Genomic DNA, 20,402 nt, shown 5'->3' on the forward strand with positions numbered 1-20,402 from the left:
ATAGTTGGAGAATAGGGCGATCAAATCATAGTAATTATCACAACATAATTATCTTTATATCAATGTAATGCTTATGCATCGTGTGAGCACAGAGCGATGGTCAAACACGTTGTCATTCTCTGCTTATAGAGAAGGGTTTAAAACCCTCTCTCAGGAACAAAAATCTGTCTTTATACATAAAGGAAATAAGAAAAAAACATTTATCGTGGCAACTGATATGAGTCCTATTCGACATCTTGGGAAATACACTTTCCTGGTGAGAGTTCAGTCAGAAGACTGATGCCACTCTCATATCAGTGTGTTAAACACAGCAAGCAGCTGGTCAACCTGTCTCTCTCTTTACTCAGATCAACATTTTAGATCAGTATCTTCTTCTCTGGTTGAACAAAAGTAGAGCACACCCACCTGTCCAGAGAGTTCCAGGAGGGGGTCAGTGGGTGGGTCATATCTGAGGGGAGCTGGGACTGTGGAGCTGTGTCGCCTCCATCACCAGCATCCCTGACATACTGTCCCCGGCTCACCCCCTGACCTGCGGTAAACCCTGATCCTCGGGACGCCAAGTGATCCTCCGCAGATCACACATCAAATGTTCCATAAGGGGATTTCCTCATATCCAGGCCAGCGGTACCTTGTTACACTTGCTGTTACGCAAAGACGGGATGATTACCACATGTCCAGACTCGGCATGAACTCTCCTGTCCTGCCGAGTAATGAAAAGTCAGATGAGGGCGGGCGCTGATCTCCTTGGTCGAGGCAGTGAGAGTCCTGATGTGAAGGAGATCTGCAGAGGACTTCTAGCAGCTGGAGCCGCTCATTCAGCGCACAATGAGAGGGAGGAACTTAAATTCTGTGACCCCGTGTCTCCAGCGCACAACAGAAGTTTCCATAAGACCGTGCATGCGTGAGCGAGTGTGTACATGTGTCAGTATCTAGCCGACCTTCCGGTATCCATCCTCGAGAGCTCGCGTAAAAGGATGTGACCCACTGGGTGAAGAGGACAGCGGCTCTGCTCCTTGTCAAACTGAATATCCTCCCATCCAGAGCACCCAGTGAGGTCCGTCTCTCTCTCTGCCTTGTTTTACTGTATGTGTGTGGGTGTGTGTGTGTGTGTGCGTGTAAACACCAGTTCTCCCTCTAACATACCAGCACTCTACAGGAAATGGGAGATTAAAGGGAGGGAGAGAAGAAAGATGGAACATACACACATGCACATTAGGAGGAAGGAGGGTTGGAGGAGGAAGGGCAATGGGACATGCCTGAACATGACCCACACGCACGCACACGCACACACACAAACACAAACACACGATGGAGCAGGGATTCTACAAAGGGTTAGCTCCTCCAAGACGAACCCCTTGAGTGAGAACCACAGCTTCTCAGATATTTGTGGTGGGAGTCAAAAGAATTTTCCAGTTAACTGTGTGAACTTGATCTAACATTAGGAGTTTCACTGTGACTGAGATGAATTACTACGAGTCCAACTCTGTCAGATTTAATGGCTCCTTAGCATGACTCATAGACAGACTTCCTGTTGTCCTCCACATGAACAAGGAGCCCAGCCCCCCCCCCCCCCCCCCCCTGTGACACTACGAGTCAGCAGTTTGTAGCAACACATTGGCAAACACTTTGTTTGAACAGTCTAAGATTTACCCTGTATCTACAAACTCCTCTGGGGATGAGGTATCGCAGCTAACCTCCGGGAACACAAACCTCCCCTCGATCCTATTAATTCTCCCACAAACATCAAAAGCATTCAGTCTCCCTCTCTCTCACATACAAGGATAATAAACCTCGGCATGATGAAGTTAAGACGTCAAAGCGGTCCTTTGAGGACAGTGTCTCCAGGTTTCAGTCTTGGCCCCGCGTTCAAACATCTACAATAAAACGTGGAGCGAGGGGCCGCTTTGATGTGGCCCACATGCTCTGCGAGGTACATAAACGGTCTGTGTGAGTAATTGTGTTACTTTGTCCGCCTCAAAGCATGTGGGGCTGTGTGTCACCTGGACTGACACTGATACGCCGCTTGTGTGCATTCGTCATGTGACTCTTTTCAAAGCGTTCAGAGCTGGGGCACAAAGACAGGAGAGAGCGACAGGGTGTATTCTGTGTGCAAAAACTCACCCAATGCAAAAGGGGGAAAAAATGTAAACACAACATTCATATGTTTAAGTTAATTTGGCGAACTTGTTTGCTCAGTCGCACTCTTGCCAACATAAAGGCTCATTTAATGCTCAACGTTAGCTATGTGAATGGAAATTGACGGAGCCTTCTGTCTGTACTCTGAATTCATCTCGTCCGTATTTGTTCAAGTCTTCTGAAAGTTTGGGGACATTGACGAAACAGACAAAGTGGAACCACCAGAAATAGTGGGGGGCAGCATAGCCTCAAGAGTGACAAAAACAAGACACGAGTAAGAAACTTTGTGATGACGGAACTTTTTGAGGAGAGACCTTGTGAGCTGGTAAGAAACTAAAGGCATCTTCAATGTGTTACTTTGCACATTTTCAAAATGGCCGCTTTTGTTTCTTTCTTATGATGTTCATTGTCGTGAGAAACTCTCAACTCTGCGCTGCCCTCTTGTGGATGTATTGCTAATTAACACATGTATCTGAACCGTCATATCTCTGTTCTCTACATAATGGCTGCATAAATGAGCCTTAACAGTTAATGAGCCACATTAGCGGACATTTCATGATGTGTTTCTTACCAAGTGGTGAGTTTCAGTCCAACATTCTATACTTTGGCTCAATTTTGGTCTCCACCTACTCCCGAAGTATGTGACTATTTAAAACCTGATTAATGCATCAATATGTTCACCAGCTAGTCTCAAATTTTGAGTATTTGATCTTTGGTGTTAAAAAAATAGTGCATGAATGTAAATGGTTTTGGATACGCTACTTATAGCCACTTTAATTTAATCAATTTAATTGCAGTCAAATACTCCAAATAATGCAGATAACGTTTTTATAGTTAACATTCTTTCTGTTGACATTTTTAGGCGCTCAATGCTTTTCTTGATATATTCTGTTCTGTCATTGTAAAAGCTGTAATATATCATATTTGATAAATTTTCCTCACCTGAAGTACCTTTAAGGATGGAAATGTTTGCAAAGAAATATAATTTTGGACAAGCTCATTCAAAGAGTTGAATTAAAGGACGGCAGACTTTTCAAGATAGAAATTTCAGTGCAGAAGCAAAACCCCTTCAACCTCCTCCACCTCTCCTGTACCTGATGATGTGTTTGGGTATAGATGAACGCCGTCGGGTCAGTATTTTGGGGATGCAGGACCGCCTTCGATTGGTTGACACCCTTCTGGGGCTCCTCTGGCCCTTTGGGGGCACCGTGTTGACGCGCTCAAAGCGCACCCTTTTCACACTGAACACACATCGCAGCAAAAAGAGGAGGAGACAGGGAGGCAGTGGAAATACAGACAGTGAAATAAAAGAAAGGGGGAGGAAAAAGAGATGGTGAAAGTGTTAATTTGTGTTAAATCAGAAAGGAGACCACAGATTAAATTAGTTAAAGATTGAATGCAGACAATTATGAAATAGATAGGACATGCAGAAATCTTAGGAGATGGAAAAAAGCAGAAGAGATGAAGGAAGAGAAAGCCTTGTGAATGTGTCTCTCTTTGTGTGTGTTTGTGTGTGTTTGTGTGTGTGTGGGTGTGTGTTTGTGTGTCCTAACCTCTTGATAGACTGTGTGATGGACGGCTGTCTCTGCAGAGGAGGTCTGAGGTAGTTGTTTGAAGTCTCCAGGGCAGCGATGCGGGTCTGAGGGTTTTCCCCTGGCATGCTGACACTGCGCAGCCGCTTGACTGGCTGCAACACACGCCACAGATAATGACTCAGACCGCTGCTCATACAATTCTGATGTTGGTGGTTATTCTCCTCTTCTAAACCACAGATTTGTTGTGGTTATTAACCTGTAGTTGGGGAGAGGAGTCATCTGGTGTGAGCTGAATGGTGGGGATGTCCAGTGTGAGCCACGGCGGCTTCTTCCTCTGCAGGCTGCTGTTCCTGATCTCCGGCTCATCCATGTTCGCTCCCTCTACCTACGCCTGCCAGCTGCAAAACATACACAAGCAAAGCAACGGGTTTGTCAAATCCAGACTGTCAAAGACCAGAAACCAAAACTGAGCAACTCTATTGAGAAATTCCAGACACTGGGCAAAATTACATTGATTAAATAATCCGTTTCTCTCAATGGCGCAGAGGCCGAGACAGATAAGGAGGGTGCAGACACACGCCTGCATATATATAGGTCCCTCTCCTCTCCAGTAGCTTATCACAGCCCATACAACTCTTCATGTTTCCGAAAAATTACACATTCAAAAGGTTTGTCGTAAAAAATTCCTTCAGGGCTTTAAAAAGGCTTAAATATATCTCTACACCTTCCTTCCTCATTCTGTACCTGGGATCTGTGAATATGTTAATATGGCTCCCATCCTCAACCCACACTCAAAGTCCACCTGCAGTGGTGGAGCAAGAGTGAGGAAACCAGACCTCGAACAGGACGGGTCGAGTATATTTGAGTATATGTTGGAAATACTCAGGCGTGGCGCTGACTCTTTCTCCCTAAATGTGGTTTTATCATATAAAAGGCACAAGGTGGACTTGTTAATATGTTTAAAAATAAGATTTTCAATGGAGGGGGACTTGAACTGCTTGACGACACATGTTGTGGATATATAATAATGGGTCAATTCAATTGAAAGAATATGTCTAGAATGGCTTGTTTTTTTCATTTAACTCATCCTAATGCCGCGTCTACACAAGGAAGCATTAACATTACATCTAATTGTAAATATTGTATCATCCAAATTGCACAATCCCTTCATTGAGTTTACATTGTTTTGCACAATCCCTTTTCTAGTGTTTATTATATTTATATATTATATTTAGCTTCCTTTTTTTAGATAATTGAACTAAATCATATTCATTCTTGCACAAAAAACAGCACAGCAAATTCCCTGTTGATGTAAACCTACTTGGGAACAAACCCCGGTTCTGATTCTGATTCTATCTGGAAATCTCTCTGACCACACAAGGAAATTCAGATAAATGGGGATATAAAACCCATTTTATACATAAATTGTACAAAGTAGTGTACAACAAGGCCCAAAAGTCCACTTATGAGCGTACATGTCTAATTTTTGCCTTTATTTATATTGAATGAATTGTTTAAACTGCTCCAGTCTTTCATTTGTCTGCATAACAGTTTGCTCAATGATTCACAGCCATGTTTAAAACTTCACTGCTCCAGGTGAGGCTCGAACTCACAACCTCGGCATCACTCTGCAGGTTACTGTCTATAAGTACCGCGCGCTGACCGATTGCGCCACTGGAGCCTGTGTGGCTGGTAGAATGCAGCAGTATATTGTCAGGAGGAATGCAATATTGTTTTAACACCACAAGATGGTGCTATGAACCTCAGAGGTAAAGTGGTACTCAGCCCCTCGGTTTCATGAACACAGACGGTCACAACACAAAGGGATGCTATTACGAGCTGTTGAGAACGAGTACATTGTTTCAGTCACTCTTCTCAAAGAGCAATAAGAGGTCTGAGAACAGAGAGCGCGACCAACTGAGATACCCACAAAGAAACAGAACAGAAACCCACAGCCGCCACGCATCCTATGTTCGAGTTAAAGGGGTTTTCCATGCTCACCATGTTACTGCAAGTTGTAATAAATAAGGCATACTTTCACTTCTAGATTGAGACTGATCACAGGCAAGTTTCATGCGAAAAAATGTCTGCCGAGGTTGAGAACATGTCAGGTTGTAGTGTATATGTTTTGTTAGCCAAGGGGAAGTCGATGAGCAGGAGTGAAGTGACTATTACTGGATAATAGGACATCTGCCCTTGGCTCTGCCGAGATGTACTGAGCGAAACGAGGAGCTCCCTGTCGTTCTCAGCTGTGACTCCTTCTGTGATTCATGGCTTAGAATAAAACTACAGGCTTCCCTCTCCTGCTATAAAGCTGTGAGCAGAACAATAATCCGTTCCATCACACGTGGGCCCGGAGCCGATACTCAGACTTCTGGCCAACACCGCGTCTAACAAGCCGAGAGATATTCAACACCGGCAGCTGGCAGTCTTGAATCCACACACACACACACATGCACACACCAACACTGTGCCACATCCTCCTTTGGATTATCACACTTGTCCAAAGAGAATGAGTCTTTATAATTATATTAGTTTTGATTGAAGTACCTCCACTCTCACACATACTGACTTGTCTATTTAAAAGCGATGCCCTACATTTCCCGCAAGGCAGCGCCTACAGAGCAGGTGTGAACTTGTGGATCTTTGTCAAAGGTGGGTTAAGGACAAATAAAGCGGGAGACTACTCAGCTACTGAGCAAGAGCCAGAGCGGAGCATGTGTTCACTGTAGTTTAACAAAGCTAAACACATATGACATGACACATACTTACATGTTGTGTTACTAGGATGTATCTAGAGCAACATTTATGACCTGTCACCAACCTAATCTAGCTCATGTCGGTTAATTTGGTTAATACTTTTCCCATTGCGTACATTCACAAACTGCCCAGTTCCCAGCTGTATTACGTTAACAGTAAACATCAACATAAATCAGAAGATATTAGGACATGTAGGCTACAGGACTTGAAGTTTACTTTGTGTTTGTTTGATTCACTCTCAAGTTTAGGAGAAATGTACACATTGAAAATAGCCATAGCAACATTTAGAATTTGTATGTGCTGCCATTACATTTGTTACAGAACTATAATAACTGTCAAATAATTTTGGTTCATGACCAGACATAAGCAAAATGTCCAAAAATGACATCCCCACCAGCATCAGCTCCACTTCTTCACACACTAGTCACGGCTGTGAAATAAACACTAAACCTGTTTAACAACCACATGTCAACATTGTCATTGGGAGCGTGGAAATACAAGTACAGTCTCACACAGCTGAAATGAAAGCTGTAAAACTGTAGACACTTTCTACTTTCTTCTTCTAAGAAATAATTTCTGTAAGATGAATATATATTCCATTAAAATATTACACACGACAGCTTTAAACTCTGAGTTACAGCTAAGAAAACTGTAACTGGCACTTGCGTGACCATGTCAGTGTTTCGGTCTCTCTGTGGTCACATGGGGAGAAGCCAGCACGTTCTCCTCTGGGCACAGAGGATAAACACACGCCTGCAAACAGAAACCAGAACCATCTTCAAACACATCCTTTGCTTATTCTGCAGAGCTGGTACATGAACAAAGCCACTCTGAGAAGTAACAATAAAGCTTGAACATGGACATTAAAGCCTGTACACACACACACACACACACACACACACACAGACACACACACTCAGTTTATAAAAACTCACTTGACAAACATTTCAGCAGTCAGGTTTAAAATCCTCCATACGGCTGAAGCGATGCCGTGTGGTCCAAAATCAATCTCCTCTTTTATTTCCATCATGTTTCCGCGCATCCCTCCATCAGTGCATGATCATGATCTCTTGTTTGCTTTTTCTCGAGTTGGGTTGGCAGGCAGATTAGGGGCTGTAATCCCTGTGCTGTACACCACATGACATCGTCCTGCTGTCAGGCCCCAGAGGCTCAACCCGACCACCGACTGGGCGGGGATACGGCTACGTGCATATAACTTCTCAGAGCAGAAGAAGTGAAAGCTACACTCATCTCAGAATCATCGGATTGGGAGTGATTGGCTTTAACATGGAAGCAATGTCATTTTTATTCTAAAATTACCAGTAGCCTCGGAAAATGTCAGAAATATGCCCAAGCGAGTCCATATCAGAATACAGCGGGAAAAAGTCTGAAAATGTCACAGCTAGTGACATCTCTGACATGTGACAGAGGCAGAAGTAAAAAAAATAAAAAAGAACACAAACATCTCAGGATGAAAACGAGGAAACATAAAAGTAGAGGATGCAGACAAGGAGGCCAATTGGCTAGCGCTAGTGTCGATATGCTGAAAACCTAAGTATTCCAGACATTTTCTTGTAGATTTGAACGTGTCTGAAGGAGTGCTTTCTTCATGTGTAAAATGCAAAGTCCGCCAAATATCCAGAGACTTTTCAGCACATTTTCTGGAATTTGTGTCTGAAAACTGCTTTAGAATTACATCCACCTACTGTGCAGGGATATTTCAGTAAACATTGGGAAAGTCAAACGTTGTTTTAGAAACTTGAACTCCCAACAATCAAAGCATTCTATAATAGCCGTGGTCTCCTTCACACCCCTGTTACCGTTTGACAAGTATCACAGGAAATGCAAACCTCTGGTGCATCGCTGCAGCCTGTTGTTTCTATAGGGGCCTGTGGCAGAGCAGCAGAGGAAATGGATCCTCTTTACATGTGGGTGACATCTCCTGACATGCCGAGGCGGAATTAAACAACTGCCTTGGCACAGACGCCCGACTTGTACCGACACTGCTCCTCGACTCGTTGCTCTTTGAGGCACAAAGTCGCTGGGCATTGAAACTCACTGTGACTGCGTGTCAGTTAGCTTTAATATCCGATGGATCTTTACGTGAAGCAGTCCAAATCCTAATCTCTGCTCTGTGTCCTTTCACTTTCGGAATCCGTCACCATCGCCCATTCGCTTTTTCTCTTCCTGTTTTCAAATTTTCACTCCTCTTATTACTTTTTTCTGAAACACACATGACTTTTAATAAGTCTACGTAACATCGGATGTATTGTCAGAATAAATATGTGTACCAAGCATGAGCAAACACAGATTACAAACTAAAATGTCAGACTCTGGCTTCCATTTAACTGGTAGCAAGTAGCTAGATGCCAGTGTACTACAGACAGATTGTAAAAAGTCTGTATGGCATTTTTCTAGTTTTGATGACCACTCAAAGCGCTAAACAGTAGAATTTTGCCATCCACCCATACAAACACACATTAATATAGTGCATTTATGTGCCATCTATCACACAGATGCACATATTTTGACACTGCAGAATGGGAAAGGCTGGGATCAAACCGCCGAGCAGACTTGGTTACTCTGGACTTCATTTTTGAATGTCATTGCTCGGCTCTGATAGGCCGTACAACCTGCCTCGGGCCAGATGCTGAAGCCCAAACTGCCCCTGACAGTGTCCCAACTGTGAACGAATGTTGTGTCATAGAAATCAAATTATGAGTGGGTGAATGCGACTGCTACTGAAAAGCACTATGAGTGATCGATAGGACGAGAAAAGTGTTTTAGTTTTTAACTCTTGTCAGGACAATGAGAGGTGAGCGACTGCCAGATGTTGCAGTACAGTCATAACACAGCGGGTCATTTCCTTTCTGCCTGAAGAGTCCTGTTTTACTATATGTGTGTGTGTGTGTGCGTGTGTGTGTAATCTGCTGCCACCCATACAAACACAAATAACTGATCAAAAATCTGCCCCAACAGAAGCAGTTATGTCGGTTATGAAAACCATCAGCTCTGAGAGAACAAACAAAACATGGCAACTGGAGAGAAATAGCATCAGCAGCGAAAACTTCACAGCATCTATCGTTTCCTCGCCAACATTTTATTTGAATTGTACCTTAAGGTTTAGGGTGACCCCAAATCTCAGATGATTTTTTTCCTCAATGTGGCCCTAATGCTCCATCAAAATACACAGATGGATTTCTGCAGAAATCAATGTTCTATTCTATCAGGCGTTTAATGATTTTGGAGCAGACTGAAGCTTAGTGCTGCAGAGCACAACATGCTGTCATATGGCTCTGTTGATTCTCTATTTTCTCATGTAGATGTATCTCTCAACACTGGATGGATGGGTAATGGGAGGATAGATGATGGATGGATAAATTACTGGATAGATGATGGATGCATAAATGGATGGAAAACAAACCAGCTGCGGGCTGTACTTGATCAAACATTGATTTCTAACTCTGTTATCTAATGATAGCATCAGTCTATAGTTTATTCTCCTATGTGTTTCATTATCCTCCATAGCCCAACAACAGACACACAGTAGGTCTTAATTAGTTAAAGCCATCTGTCTAAACATTTGCTTCCATTGTCTTGTGGTGTGTGTATTTACTCGACAGTGAGCAGATCATTAGTCTATCTGCCACTGTGCTGCTACAATTCCACTTTAATCAGAGTGCTGGGAGACTGGAACGTGTACTATAGTGTATACACTGTTAGACACACACAATAACACACACAAAGGATGTGTGATACTGCACGTGTAGAATTTTATGTGACACCTTGGAATAATTATGCAAAAAAAAAAAAGAAAAGAAGAGCACACACAGGCTGATTTATACAATCCAGAAACCTTCATGCTTGTGTCTCTTCAAAATGAAAAACACATTTCCTAAAACCCTCTTACCTCCTGACACAGAATACCTCTGAAGCCTTGGACGGCTTGTTTCCTCTATTCTCACTCCCTGGTGACGCTCTGCTTTCTCCATTTTTTTTCTTTTTCCCTCTACACGTGAGATATCAAAAGCTTCACATCCACTTCTTTAGAAAACCAGTGTTCTCCTCACCAGTTACTGCCTTGAATGAGTAACTAGAGATCTCCCGATATTGACACCAGCATCGGAAATGTGTCTGACACTGCTGGTAATGCAGGTTTGGGTCAGGTCGAGCAATTATCACTTCTTTGCCACTTCAAAACAACAATTGATTTCCAGTAGTGTAGAGCTGTGAAAAGTAGCAATTCATTAATGAAATGTATACTGGAATTGGACGGGTACTCGGTATCGGCCAATACGCAGAGTCCAGGTATCAGAATTGGTGACTGGAAGGAAAAAAATTGTAGTAAATGTGGATGAAAGAGAATCAGGCCCATTTTAAGAATTGATATGTATGGGTGTGAAATGTTGTGCAGCTGATTTAAGGAGACTGTTGGGCCCTGGTGTAGGTATGCACTGTACTTGGTGTCATTCTAGTTTATGATTTGATTTTTTTAAATATTTCAATATTAATCTAAAGGCTCAACTGTTAGCAAAATGATTTAGTTACATCCCTGCTTTTTAAAATGTTTATAAGAAATATGTTGTCATATCCATTGGCCTTAATAGAGATGGAAACAGCAACAGAAAGCTGCTTAAATAAACAGAGATAAACATAAGCACAGACAATCAGAGCGGGTCAGAGGTCAGGCGCACTCGCTCTGTCCGCTCCTCTGCGCAGTAATCTTTCTCCACTACTCAACCAGGGGAGCAGGGGAGATTTATTGGCAAAGTGAAACCAGGACATGAGACAAAGGCTCGTGCTATCAAGTGTTTCCTGCAGTAGATTGACACCTGGCCTGTGGGGAAGCTGCTTTTAAAAACCACAAGCACGTAGTCACCGCTCGACCTACTGCACCTCACCTCACACCTACACACCTCTGACGGAGCCGTCTGCACAGGAAGGCAGGAAGCTGTTTATAATGATCTCAGCACATGACATGATCAAAGTCTACACAGAAAAAAAAATGTAAATTGAACGTTTTCAAAAGTTCACTGTGAATGAATGGAAATGGTCTACACCTCGCATACAGCGACAAAAGTTCACCATGACCATTGACCTTTGAACAGTGAAATCGAATTATTTAATCTTTGAAAACCAGTAAATATTTCTAGGAAATTCCCTCAAGGCAGACATGAAAACAACATCAGTTTGTACATCGTGAGTATAAACAGAAATTAAAGAAATTCCCCGAAGCGGCTACTGAGACATCACGTTCACCAGGGGGATTAATGTGATTTGTGAGGTCATAGTGATCTTAACCTTAGACCTTCCACCACCACAATCGTATCAGTTCATCTTTGAGTCGAACTGAATGTTTGAACCCAGTTTGAAGAAATTCCCTCGAGGTGTTCTAAGAATATCGTGATCATGAGAAAGGGACGGATGGATGGACGGACAACCAGAAAACATAATGAAAGCGAACATAACCACAGCCTATAAAACCCAATAAAACTTCAAACTGCCCCTCGTCTGCAGATGACCTGGTGTGTTTGAAGGCACAGAGGAGAGGAAATCACAAGAAAAAGATGGAAAGAGATGAAAAACCGCAAAAAATAGAACTGTATGTCTTTCTAGGAGAAGATGAAAGCAGCGAAGGGAGCAAAAACAAAAAGGAAGACATGCAAGTAAAAAAACACAACACAGGAAACCACCGCAGCAAAGCAGAGAAAACACAGCATGAGACTGTGCCGAGGGAGAAGAGCGATGGACGAGAAAGACACTAACTTTCTCTCTTAAACCAAAACATTTGTCTCCCTCGCACATGCGTGTCTAAACAGCATGTGACAGCCATTTGCATAGTTTCAGTGCGTGGGGTTGCGGCACGGTTCAAAGATGCAGGACTGTGCGTGCATGAGTGCAAACACACATGCATGTTTCTGCCTGCTAATTCATACCTCAGCTGATCCGTGGGCATGTCCATAGGTATTTCTGTGCCAAGCATCTGCATGAGTTTACCTGTTTCTGCCTCGGAGACAGTGTTTAAGTAAATGAATCCTGCACCACACTAACCAGAGATCTTATCTGAAACTGGTTTACACCCACTTTTGAAGACACAATACCACAAAATGCTGTTATTTCCCCTCCAGTTCAGATTGTTAAACAGAAGCCTTATTCTTCTGAGCAGCTTGCTCATGGTTGGTTGAGTCGATTTATCATTTGGCCAATTAAAATCGTCCGATTTGAGCATTTCCCAGACCGATTGGTGTCTGCGTTTTTTATGTTTGCTGATTTGAACACTTTTATTTTACAGGATACACTATAAAGAAAAGACGTTTTATTATCTATATTATTTAGTTGTATTTATTTTGTCTTTTTTTTTCATTGTTATTTATAATAAGGTTTACGGTTAAACTGTAAAATATCAAGCCTCAATTTCAATGTCGGCCAATATACCACTGTACCACTGTATAATATAAAAGAGCTATTTTTATTGAAAACAACACTATGAGAGAGGTGAGTGTAAATCAAAACATTAAATTCAAACACTGAGCCATTTACACTTTTAATTTAATTTAATCCATTGTTAAATTGATTAAATACTTATCATAGCAGCTATGATTCATCCAAATGAATAGGTTTTATAGCACTTGATAACTTGAAGGCCACTCAGTTACCTTCAACAAGGCTAACCCCCGACCTCGCTGTGGTTCCAGGAGCCGCTGAATTTACTCCAGAAGTTGATGAGTTCTTTGTTGGCCCCATCACCACTTTTCCACTAAGTTTCCAGTAAACCATTCAATACATTTTGAATAATCCAGGTAACAAATGTTAATGAAAACACAACTTCCTTGAAGGTGATGATGTGATCAGATCAAAATTACAAGGAAAACATGTCTATCTACAAATGTAGTTTGATTAATGGATAAACAGCAACACAGTGGCAGCTGCAGTGACAGCAGCAGAAAAGGCTTGATGGAAAAACTCTCAACAAAAAAGGCAGCATTGTCATTCATCCATTCGACTGTTCCAACGACTCACAGAGCAGGTCGAGGGCCAAAACCGCCACTGGAGGAGAGAGCATAATGGTTTCTCAGCTCTTGTGCCAGGTATCAGTTCTGAGCAGAGAGGACATGTGAAGACAACAAGCGCGAGAGACTGCAGGAGGAAGGGACAGAAGATGAGGCGATGAAAGACAAGGAGAGAGGAAAGGGAGGAAGACAAAGCAGAAAGAAGCAGACAAATGAAGGAGCTGGACTGAGGGTGTCTGTTCTACACTGCCTCACAGCCAATGAACAGATCCTGAATGGAAAGTGCAAGTGGAAGACAAAAAATACAGAATAAAGTCGATTTATCTCATCTTATGTACACTCAAAGCAAATTATCTTCAATAATTCTTTAAATATGTACATTATGGATTGCTTGAATATGTCCAAATGTAAAACGAACATCAACGTTTGACATGAACTATAACGCCAAACAAGAAGCAGACATGGAGACGCAGGCAGTCAAAGGTTGACGGGCAGGACGGGACACGAAGAGCTCAGCTGAGTCGCATATGGAGCGGTTTTGTGTTTGTCGTGTGGGGACAGGAAGGTCCCCGTCACAATAAGTGTCTAGTCAAGTATGGCCTCGCCTGGAGACATGAAAGGGCCTCCTCAGCGGCCATTCATCCCTCCTTCCTGCCGTCCCTCTGCGCAGCCAGCAGAGGCCCATGCTGCGAGCTCCAATACAACAGCTTCCTCTGTTGGCTGGCCTTCTATGAAAAGTTAATCGTAATTGCCCACAGATGCCACATTAGAGTACGATCGCGGAGGGGGGGGGGGGGGGGGGGGGGCATTTGGCTCTGAAAAGAATACTTAAAGAGGGAAGGGGGAAAAAATGGAAGTCATATCATCGTGGTTTCACAGAAACACAGAGAAGTTATTCAGGATTGTCTCTTCCTCGGGAAGTGCCACATAAAAAGTAGATTAAAATTCCTTCATGAAAATAGCTTAGCTATTCATCCAGAGATGTTGCTACAGACCAAAATACAGATCAACTATTTCATTTTAAGAAATCTGAAAGACATTTACAAAACCTGGGAGTGGACCAGACTGACATTATTTCAAATTTCCGTTTGTGAGTCCTCAATGTAAGCGGATGGGACGTGAACCAAACTAAAAAGTAAAAGTGCAAAATGGAAGTGTTCAGATATTTTGGCTCCATTTCTGGATGGTGGGAGGAAGTAGAAACTCTGCTTCCAACTATATATATACACTCTGTGGTTCAGACAACTAAAAGTTAGCGATAGTTATTGATTGGTCTATTATTGACAAACTGTTTTGACCATCAATAATTCGTTTTCCGAGGAAAATGCCAAATAGTTGCTGGTTGTATCTTCATATGTCTGTATTTGACTCAGTTTTAGTCACCTATGATAAACTACACATTTTTGTGTTGTGAATTGCTGGTCTAATAAAACAAGTTATCAAAATAGTAGATGACCTTATTGAGCTGAGAGAAAAATGTACAGATATTTTTAAGGATTAAACGATTAATCTTGTCAATCAAGAAAATAAGCAGCAGATTAAGCCATTAGTCGCAGCCCTATATACAAATAAACTGAGGAACACTTAGATTGGTAATGGAATGAAATTGCTAAAATCATCGGACAAATGGTGGAAATTACCATGGTGTGTAGTATCATATTATCATATTATTGACGTTTCATTTAGTACCTCCCGCATCAGGAGACTCTTCATTTATTCTTCCTATATGAAACGTGTTTATGCAGCTTTAACCGATCAGACTGAAATCTGCCCATAATGCATCACCGCATGCCCTCATGTAAATGATCCACTCGTGACCGCTCAGTGACCTCTGTGTAGCACTGTCTACTCAGTGATCATACTGTCGCATTTCAACCTGCAACAATCTGTCTGATGTTCAGTTCTTCTTCTGTTCATGGACTCACAATCCCTGCAGCTGCCCTACTTCTGCCTCCGTGCTGGGGGAGGGAAATTAAACCAGCAACCCTGTAATGACTGGATGACTTTAGAGAAAAAGGAAGGATTCAATAACACTGGGAGGAGGAAAAGAGGGCGGGTCAACATTTCTGTCCCTGAAATGCAGTGATTGGCTTTCTTTCTGTAAAGTGGAAACAACACACGTGTGTGAAATTGTGTTTTCTGTTTTAATGTGCTCTGACAGCTCAGGTGCACCTGCCATCGCTGATACGGCCGTTGTGGTTTCGATCCAGCATGATGACGAAGAACAAAAAGCACGACGCACACAAACTGAAAGAGACATGATGGAGAGGCGGAGAGGATTAGAGAAATCCTTTTCCAGATCGCCGGGGATCAGGTCAAATCTTTCATCAAATCATTTTGTCTTTTACTGAGGGTGAAGCAAACCGCACGATGCGATTACTCCTGCCAACACATGCTCAGACTGAAAGGGACTGGGGAACAGAGGCAGAGCGTGGTCATGACTCCGCTCATCTTTCATGAATTTGTTGACAGCCGATAGACACAATTTTTTGATTTATTTGAACCCAAAAGCTCTGACTAACTAGACTGAGTCTCGGTGGGGCGCAAAACCTACACCAAGGCCCAAGAGTCCCCTTCAGTTATTCATCAATGTCCATGAATCATCCGTTAATTTGTCTTAAAAAACGGCTGTTAAAGAAAGAGATAATAAAATTCTGAATCATTTTGTTTGTTTGGATTGGTTTCAACGTTTACAGAGTTTGTTCTTGGCCCATGTCCCATCCTTCCCCCAGGTTTCATGGGAATCTGTTTGGCAATTTTTACGTAATCCTGCTGAAAAACAAATAAACAAATGAACTTAGTGGTGGAGGTAACCAGAGCTGAAACCTTGTGATTGACTCAGATGCCGTGCAGAGGTTCGCAGCCATCTCTTGCTTTGTGGCGATGTCACTTTCAAACTACACACTGCAGATCTACTGGTAACATTTTGGGCAACAAGTAACCACAGAGACTTCTGACGTATGCAAGTCAATCTTTTTTTTTTAGCTATGATTAATAATTTTGTACAGTTTGAACAGGAAACACACCAACGTGTGGACACTGAGTCGCATCCTGCACCATGGGGATGTACTCCACATACTATAGCCTGTGATGAGGCGGCACTAGTGGACATTGCTTTGCTTTAAGGGGCTACGCGCCAAACAGTAGGAAAACACTGAGTTCCACAGCAGCGATTGATTTAAGAATCAAACAAGCTGGAGACAAATCCCTTGAGATCTTGAGGGGATTTTTCACATGGGTTTCTGACGTCATGTGAGACAACAGTGACTGATGGCAAGGAAATGAAAGTCATCTGATCGCCTCTGATATTTTAAAACACACACTCACAGAACAACATAATCAAAATAGCACCAGTGCCTCGATACTGCTGTCAAATGGACATGCTTTATGAATCATGAACAAAAAACATTGTGAATTATGTTTACAAACAGGGAAGCAAAGGAAAATATTATCTAAGCACCAATTTAAAAGAATGTAGTAAAGCAGTTTCCTGACTGGTGAATCTTAGATGAGAGATCAAGATCAACTTGTGAGGTGACACAATACAGCAGAAAGATAAACAGAGTGACTTGTAGGCACTGGAGACGATACGCTCACAGGCCTCCATGAAAAATGCATTGTGAAAAGGCTGGAGGGCTCCAGTGGAAAATCAAACCAGTTCTCCACCCTGGTGCAACCGGCGGAGGGCTGCGCATAAACATGAAGGTGCGCTTCTCCTCTGGGAGCAGCAGCTGGGAATTTAACCCGCTATTGTCGCTGCTAGTGCTCTATCTGACCTGTTCAAACCTGCCGACAAAACACACTCGCTTGTTTGTGTGTGTGTGTGTGTGTGTGTGTGTGTGTGTGTGTGTGTGTGTGTGTGTGTGAGAGAGAGTGTGAGTGTGTGTGTTCTTTTACTTTCAGTTGTAATTTAGGCTACATCCTTACTAATATGTTAGGTGAAAAGTAAGAGCAGAGCTATTTCTTTTCATGGACCACTGACAAGTTGGATCTGTTTCTAACAATAAACGTTTACCAGGTTTTGCCTCGGCCGCTAATAGTGGATTCATAACTGATCAGAACCAATCAGGTTTTGATTTTGTTCCCCATCCAGACTACAACGCAGCCCCGAAGTTTTCAAACTAAAACTTGACCCACAGTGTTTCCAAACCTCTCAGTTTCAGGCATTAGAGTTAAATTTGCCAGGTAAGATTAAAATCAAGATTATTTTTGGCTTGGGGAAAAGTTGGTTAAAGCATCACTTCACTTTAAAAAATATATTTTTAAGATTTAATTTTATAAAATTGTATTGACTTGAGGATTTGTACATGCGCATATTTGGACTAACGCGTTTTTCTTGACGACTTTTAAGTTCTCATCTAAGAGGCATCTTCAATTCTGTCTTCACGTCAAGTTTTACATACACACACATGTACAACTCTTGTAGAAACCAATTCCAATTCTGTGGATTTTCATTTATTCTAATGTGACTCATAACAGCTGGAGGTATAGTTGGTAAAAAGTAAAATAAATAATCCACGGCTGTGAATGGGAAGCCAGGGGTTTCCAACATTCTCTGAGAATGTTTCAGTGGGATGTTTCAAATATTAATGTGCAAGTTAACCTTCATTTTCCTTCCAAAGTAAAACATTCATCCAGCTTCTATTCGTTTCAATAATTTCGGGGTTGCTAAAAGGAATGGAAATCAATCTACAATCGTGGCTAATGAACGTTTAAATTAGGTCCATGCAGCTACTCAGAGGCATATCAGTGTGTGTGTGTGTGTGTGTGTGTGTTGTGCGATCCTGCCATCTGGCCCAGAAGTCCACTTCCTACCCTCTTTCCAAACAGGAAGCCAAAACAAATCCTTGATGGCACGGGTCAGTGCTTTAATTGTCTCTGAAGGATTTCTGTGCAGACAGCAACCGAGACGTCTCCCACATCACACCAGCACCAGAACCTGCAGAACTAAGAGATCCATTCATCCTACAGAACCAGCCTGCCCAGCTGCCGGTGTGGGTTTGTGTGACTGTAGGTGTGTGTGTGTGTGAGTGTGTGCTTCATGTATTGTGTGTGCATGCACCTTCAATGTGATCAATATAGCAAACGTATAGAGGGGATTCTAAGGATTAAAAAGAAAGTGAAAGCCCTTTGTTCTTCTCTTTTCTCTGTCACACACAAACACACACACACACACACATAGAAACACAATACATAAATAGTTGGGTCTCCATGTCTTCTGAGGACTAACATCGATTTCCTGGAGACTTGCTTTAAACTTAACCATAGTTACTATTTGCCTTACCCTAACCCCAACCCTAGCACAAATACATACACACAGACACACACACAAACACACACACACCTGTCCCTGACTCTTCTCATTACAACCTGAGAGGCTTTACACAGACATGACATTTTACTTTGAAAGTCAATCCAGATGTTGGGAGGCCTGGGCACATCCCAGAGAGCGCGCGCGCGTGTGTGTGTGTGTGTGTGTGTGTGTGTGTGTGTGTGTGTGTGTGTAGGATGCTGACTGTCTCCCGCCCTTCCGACAGCACCGAGCTGTACAGAGAATGACAGCCGGCGTGCGAGGCGACACATCCCCGTCATGACCCACGCTCTACCTCCGCTTATCTACCTCCGCTTACCTTCAGCGCTGAGTCCGGTTCCCTGCGGCCCAACTCGGCACGGAACGGCTCCTCCGCTTGGGCCGGTGTCACTTCATAAGTTATCCGCCGTCACACTTCACGCGCGCACGAGTACTTTCACGATGAAGCGCGCGCTCCAGCTGTTACAGAGGGCGGTGTTCACGTGCCATACAGATGTGGAATGCCCGGTTAGTTTCTGTAGGTGGGTCACTCAGCGGCTCCTCCGTGTGTCCTCCCGCCGGCTCACGGTGCTTCTGCTGCCGCCTGCCTCTGCTTCAGCTGCCGCTGTCATCATCCCGAGAGAGCCACCGACTCCAGCCGGCCTCGCACTGACGCCTAGCGGTGATACCGAGCAACGACAGACTGCGGTTCACTACAACCTGCGGCCGTTCTGTCAATGTCAGGTTTCACATAATTATGTGGAATTTAGGAGAAGTTAATCCATCTGAAAACGGTTTTATTCTCACACTTATTAAGAAGCTAATGACATGGATACGTCAGTACAGAGTGTCCGATTATTAATCTGAGGGCTGCAATGTGTTTTTTTTATCCATTTACATATGTTATGCACACATTACAACATTACATTAAAGCTTTTGTTAAACTGCTAAATAAGTAAATTCTTTCATGAACTATACATGGCAATTACATGTTTTTCTTCAACAATCTGCACATATGTTGAAGCATCTTATATCAAGGGTTAAATTATAGCATGTTTTCCAGATTTAATAGGCCTAACAAGCTTGAAAGACGTCTTAATATTCACCTATTCTTTATTTATCTATAACATGTCATTATGAGCCAGTCTGCCACAGGGCTAACGCTCAGGTAGTGTACACATTACAGTTATTAAAGTTGAATTTAATATCAATATACACATGATTGCTGTGTAAGCAGGAGTTCCATTGTTTCTGATAGGACAAGGGCAGTTGAGAGTTGTTTTATATCTCTCTCTTATTGATTTATCCAGCAGGCAGATTGTTGTCAATATTTAATTTAGTATCATGCTGCAAATGCCTTGTGTGTTTGCTGTGAAGGCCTCATACAAGGAGGAGGAAGACATCCTCCTCTCATGTATTGAAGACATTTTATCTCTTTGACAATGCTGCATGCACTTACATCTTTTAAATGTTCTTTGTGTGGAATTTATTGATGTCTAGTGGTGGAGTAACATGTAACACAGTATTTAAATTTAAAGTGCCAATTCTAGGGTTATACAGAAATCAAATAATCGTACAATTCAGATGAAACACACTAGTGAACACAACACTAGGATTATTTTATATAAAAAATTCTGCCGATAGATTCCTTTCACCTAAATCTTACACACT

The 20,402-nt window shown here is 42.5% G+C and overlaps 1 protein-coding gene and 1 non-coding gene across 6 annotated transcripts in view; both read right to left on the minus strand.

Annotated features, from left to right (window-relative positions):
* rhbdf1b (rhomboid 5 homolog 1b (Drosophila)) overlaps positions 1-19,455 on the minus strand; it is a 29,752-nt gene extending 10,297 nt beyond the window's left edge. The window contains exons 1-4 of one of the 5 annotated variants that reach the window (XR_009911919.1): positions 19,072-19,455; positions 3,928-4,069; positions 3,690-3,823; positions 3,231-3,377 (exon numbers count right to left, since the gene is read on the minus strand). Coding sequence is in view for 4 of the 5 variants with exons in the window: in XM_062378654.1 (XP_062234638.1) it covers positions 3,231-3,377; positions 3,690-3,823; positions 3,928-4,041 (395 nt within the window). In the remaining variant the exon portion in view is untranslated. Of the gene's footprint in view, positions 1-405; positions 1,120-3,230; positions 3,378-3,689; positions 3,824-3,927; positions 4,070-19,071 lie in introns of those variants that run through there. The other 4 variants (XM_062378654.1, XM_062378656.1, XM_062378655.1 and 1 more) reach the window with 4 other exon arrangements.
* trnai-uau (transfer RNA isoleucine (anticodon UAU)) lies at positions 5,260-5,352 on the minus strand. Its single transcript is given in 2 exon segments — positions 5,260-5,295; positions 5,315-5,352. It is a non-coding gene; the product is annotated as a tRNA-Ile (tRNA).
* Positions 19,456-20,402: the final 947 nt, after the last annotated feature.

This window comes from Platichthys flesus, chromosome 20 (assembly GCF_949316205.1).
Source record: "Platichthys flesus chromosome 20, fPlaFle2.1, whole genome shotgun sequence".
NCBI classification, from domain to species: domain Eukaryota; kingdom Metazoa; phylum Chordata; class Actinopteri; order Pleuronectiformes; family Pleuronectidae; genus Platichthys; species Platichthys flesus.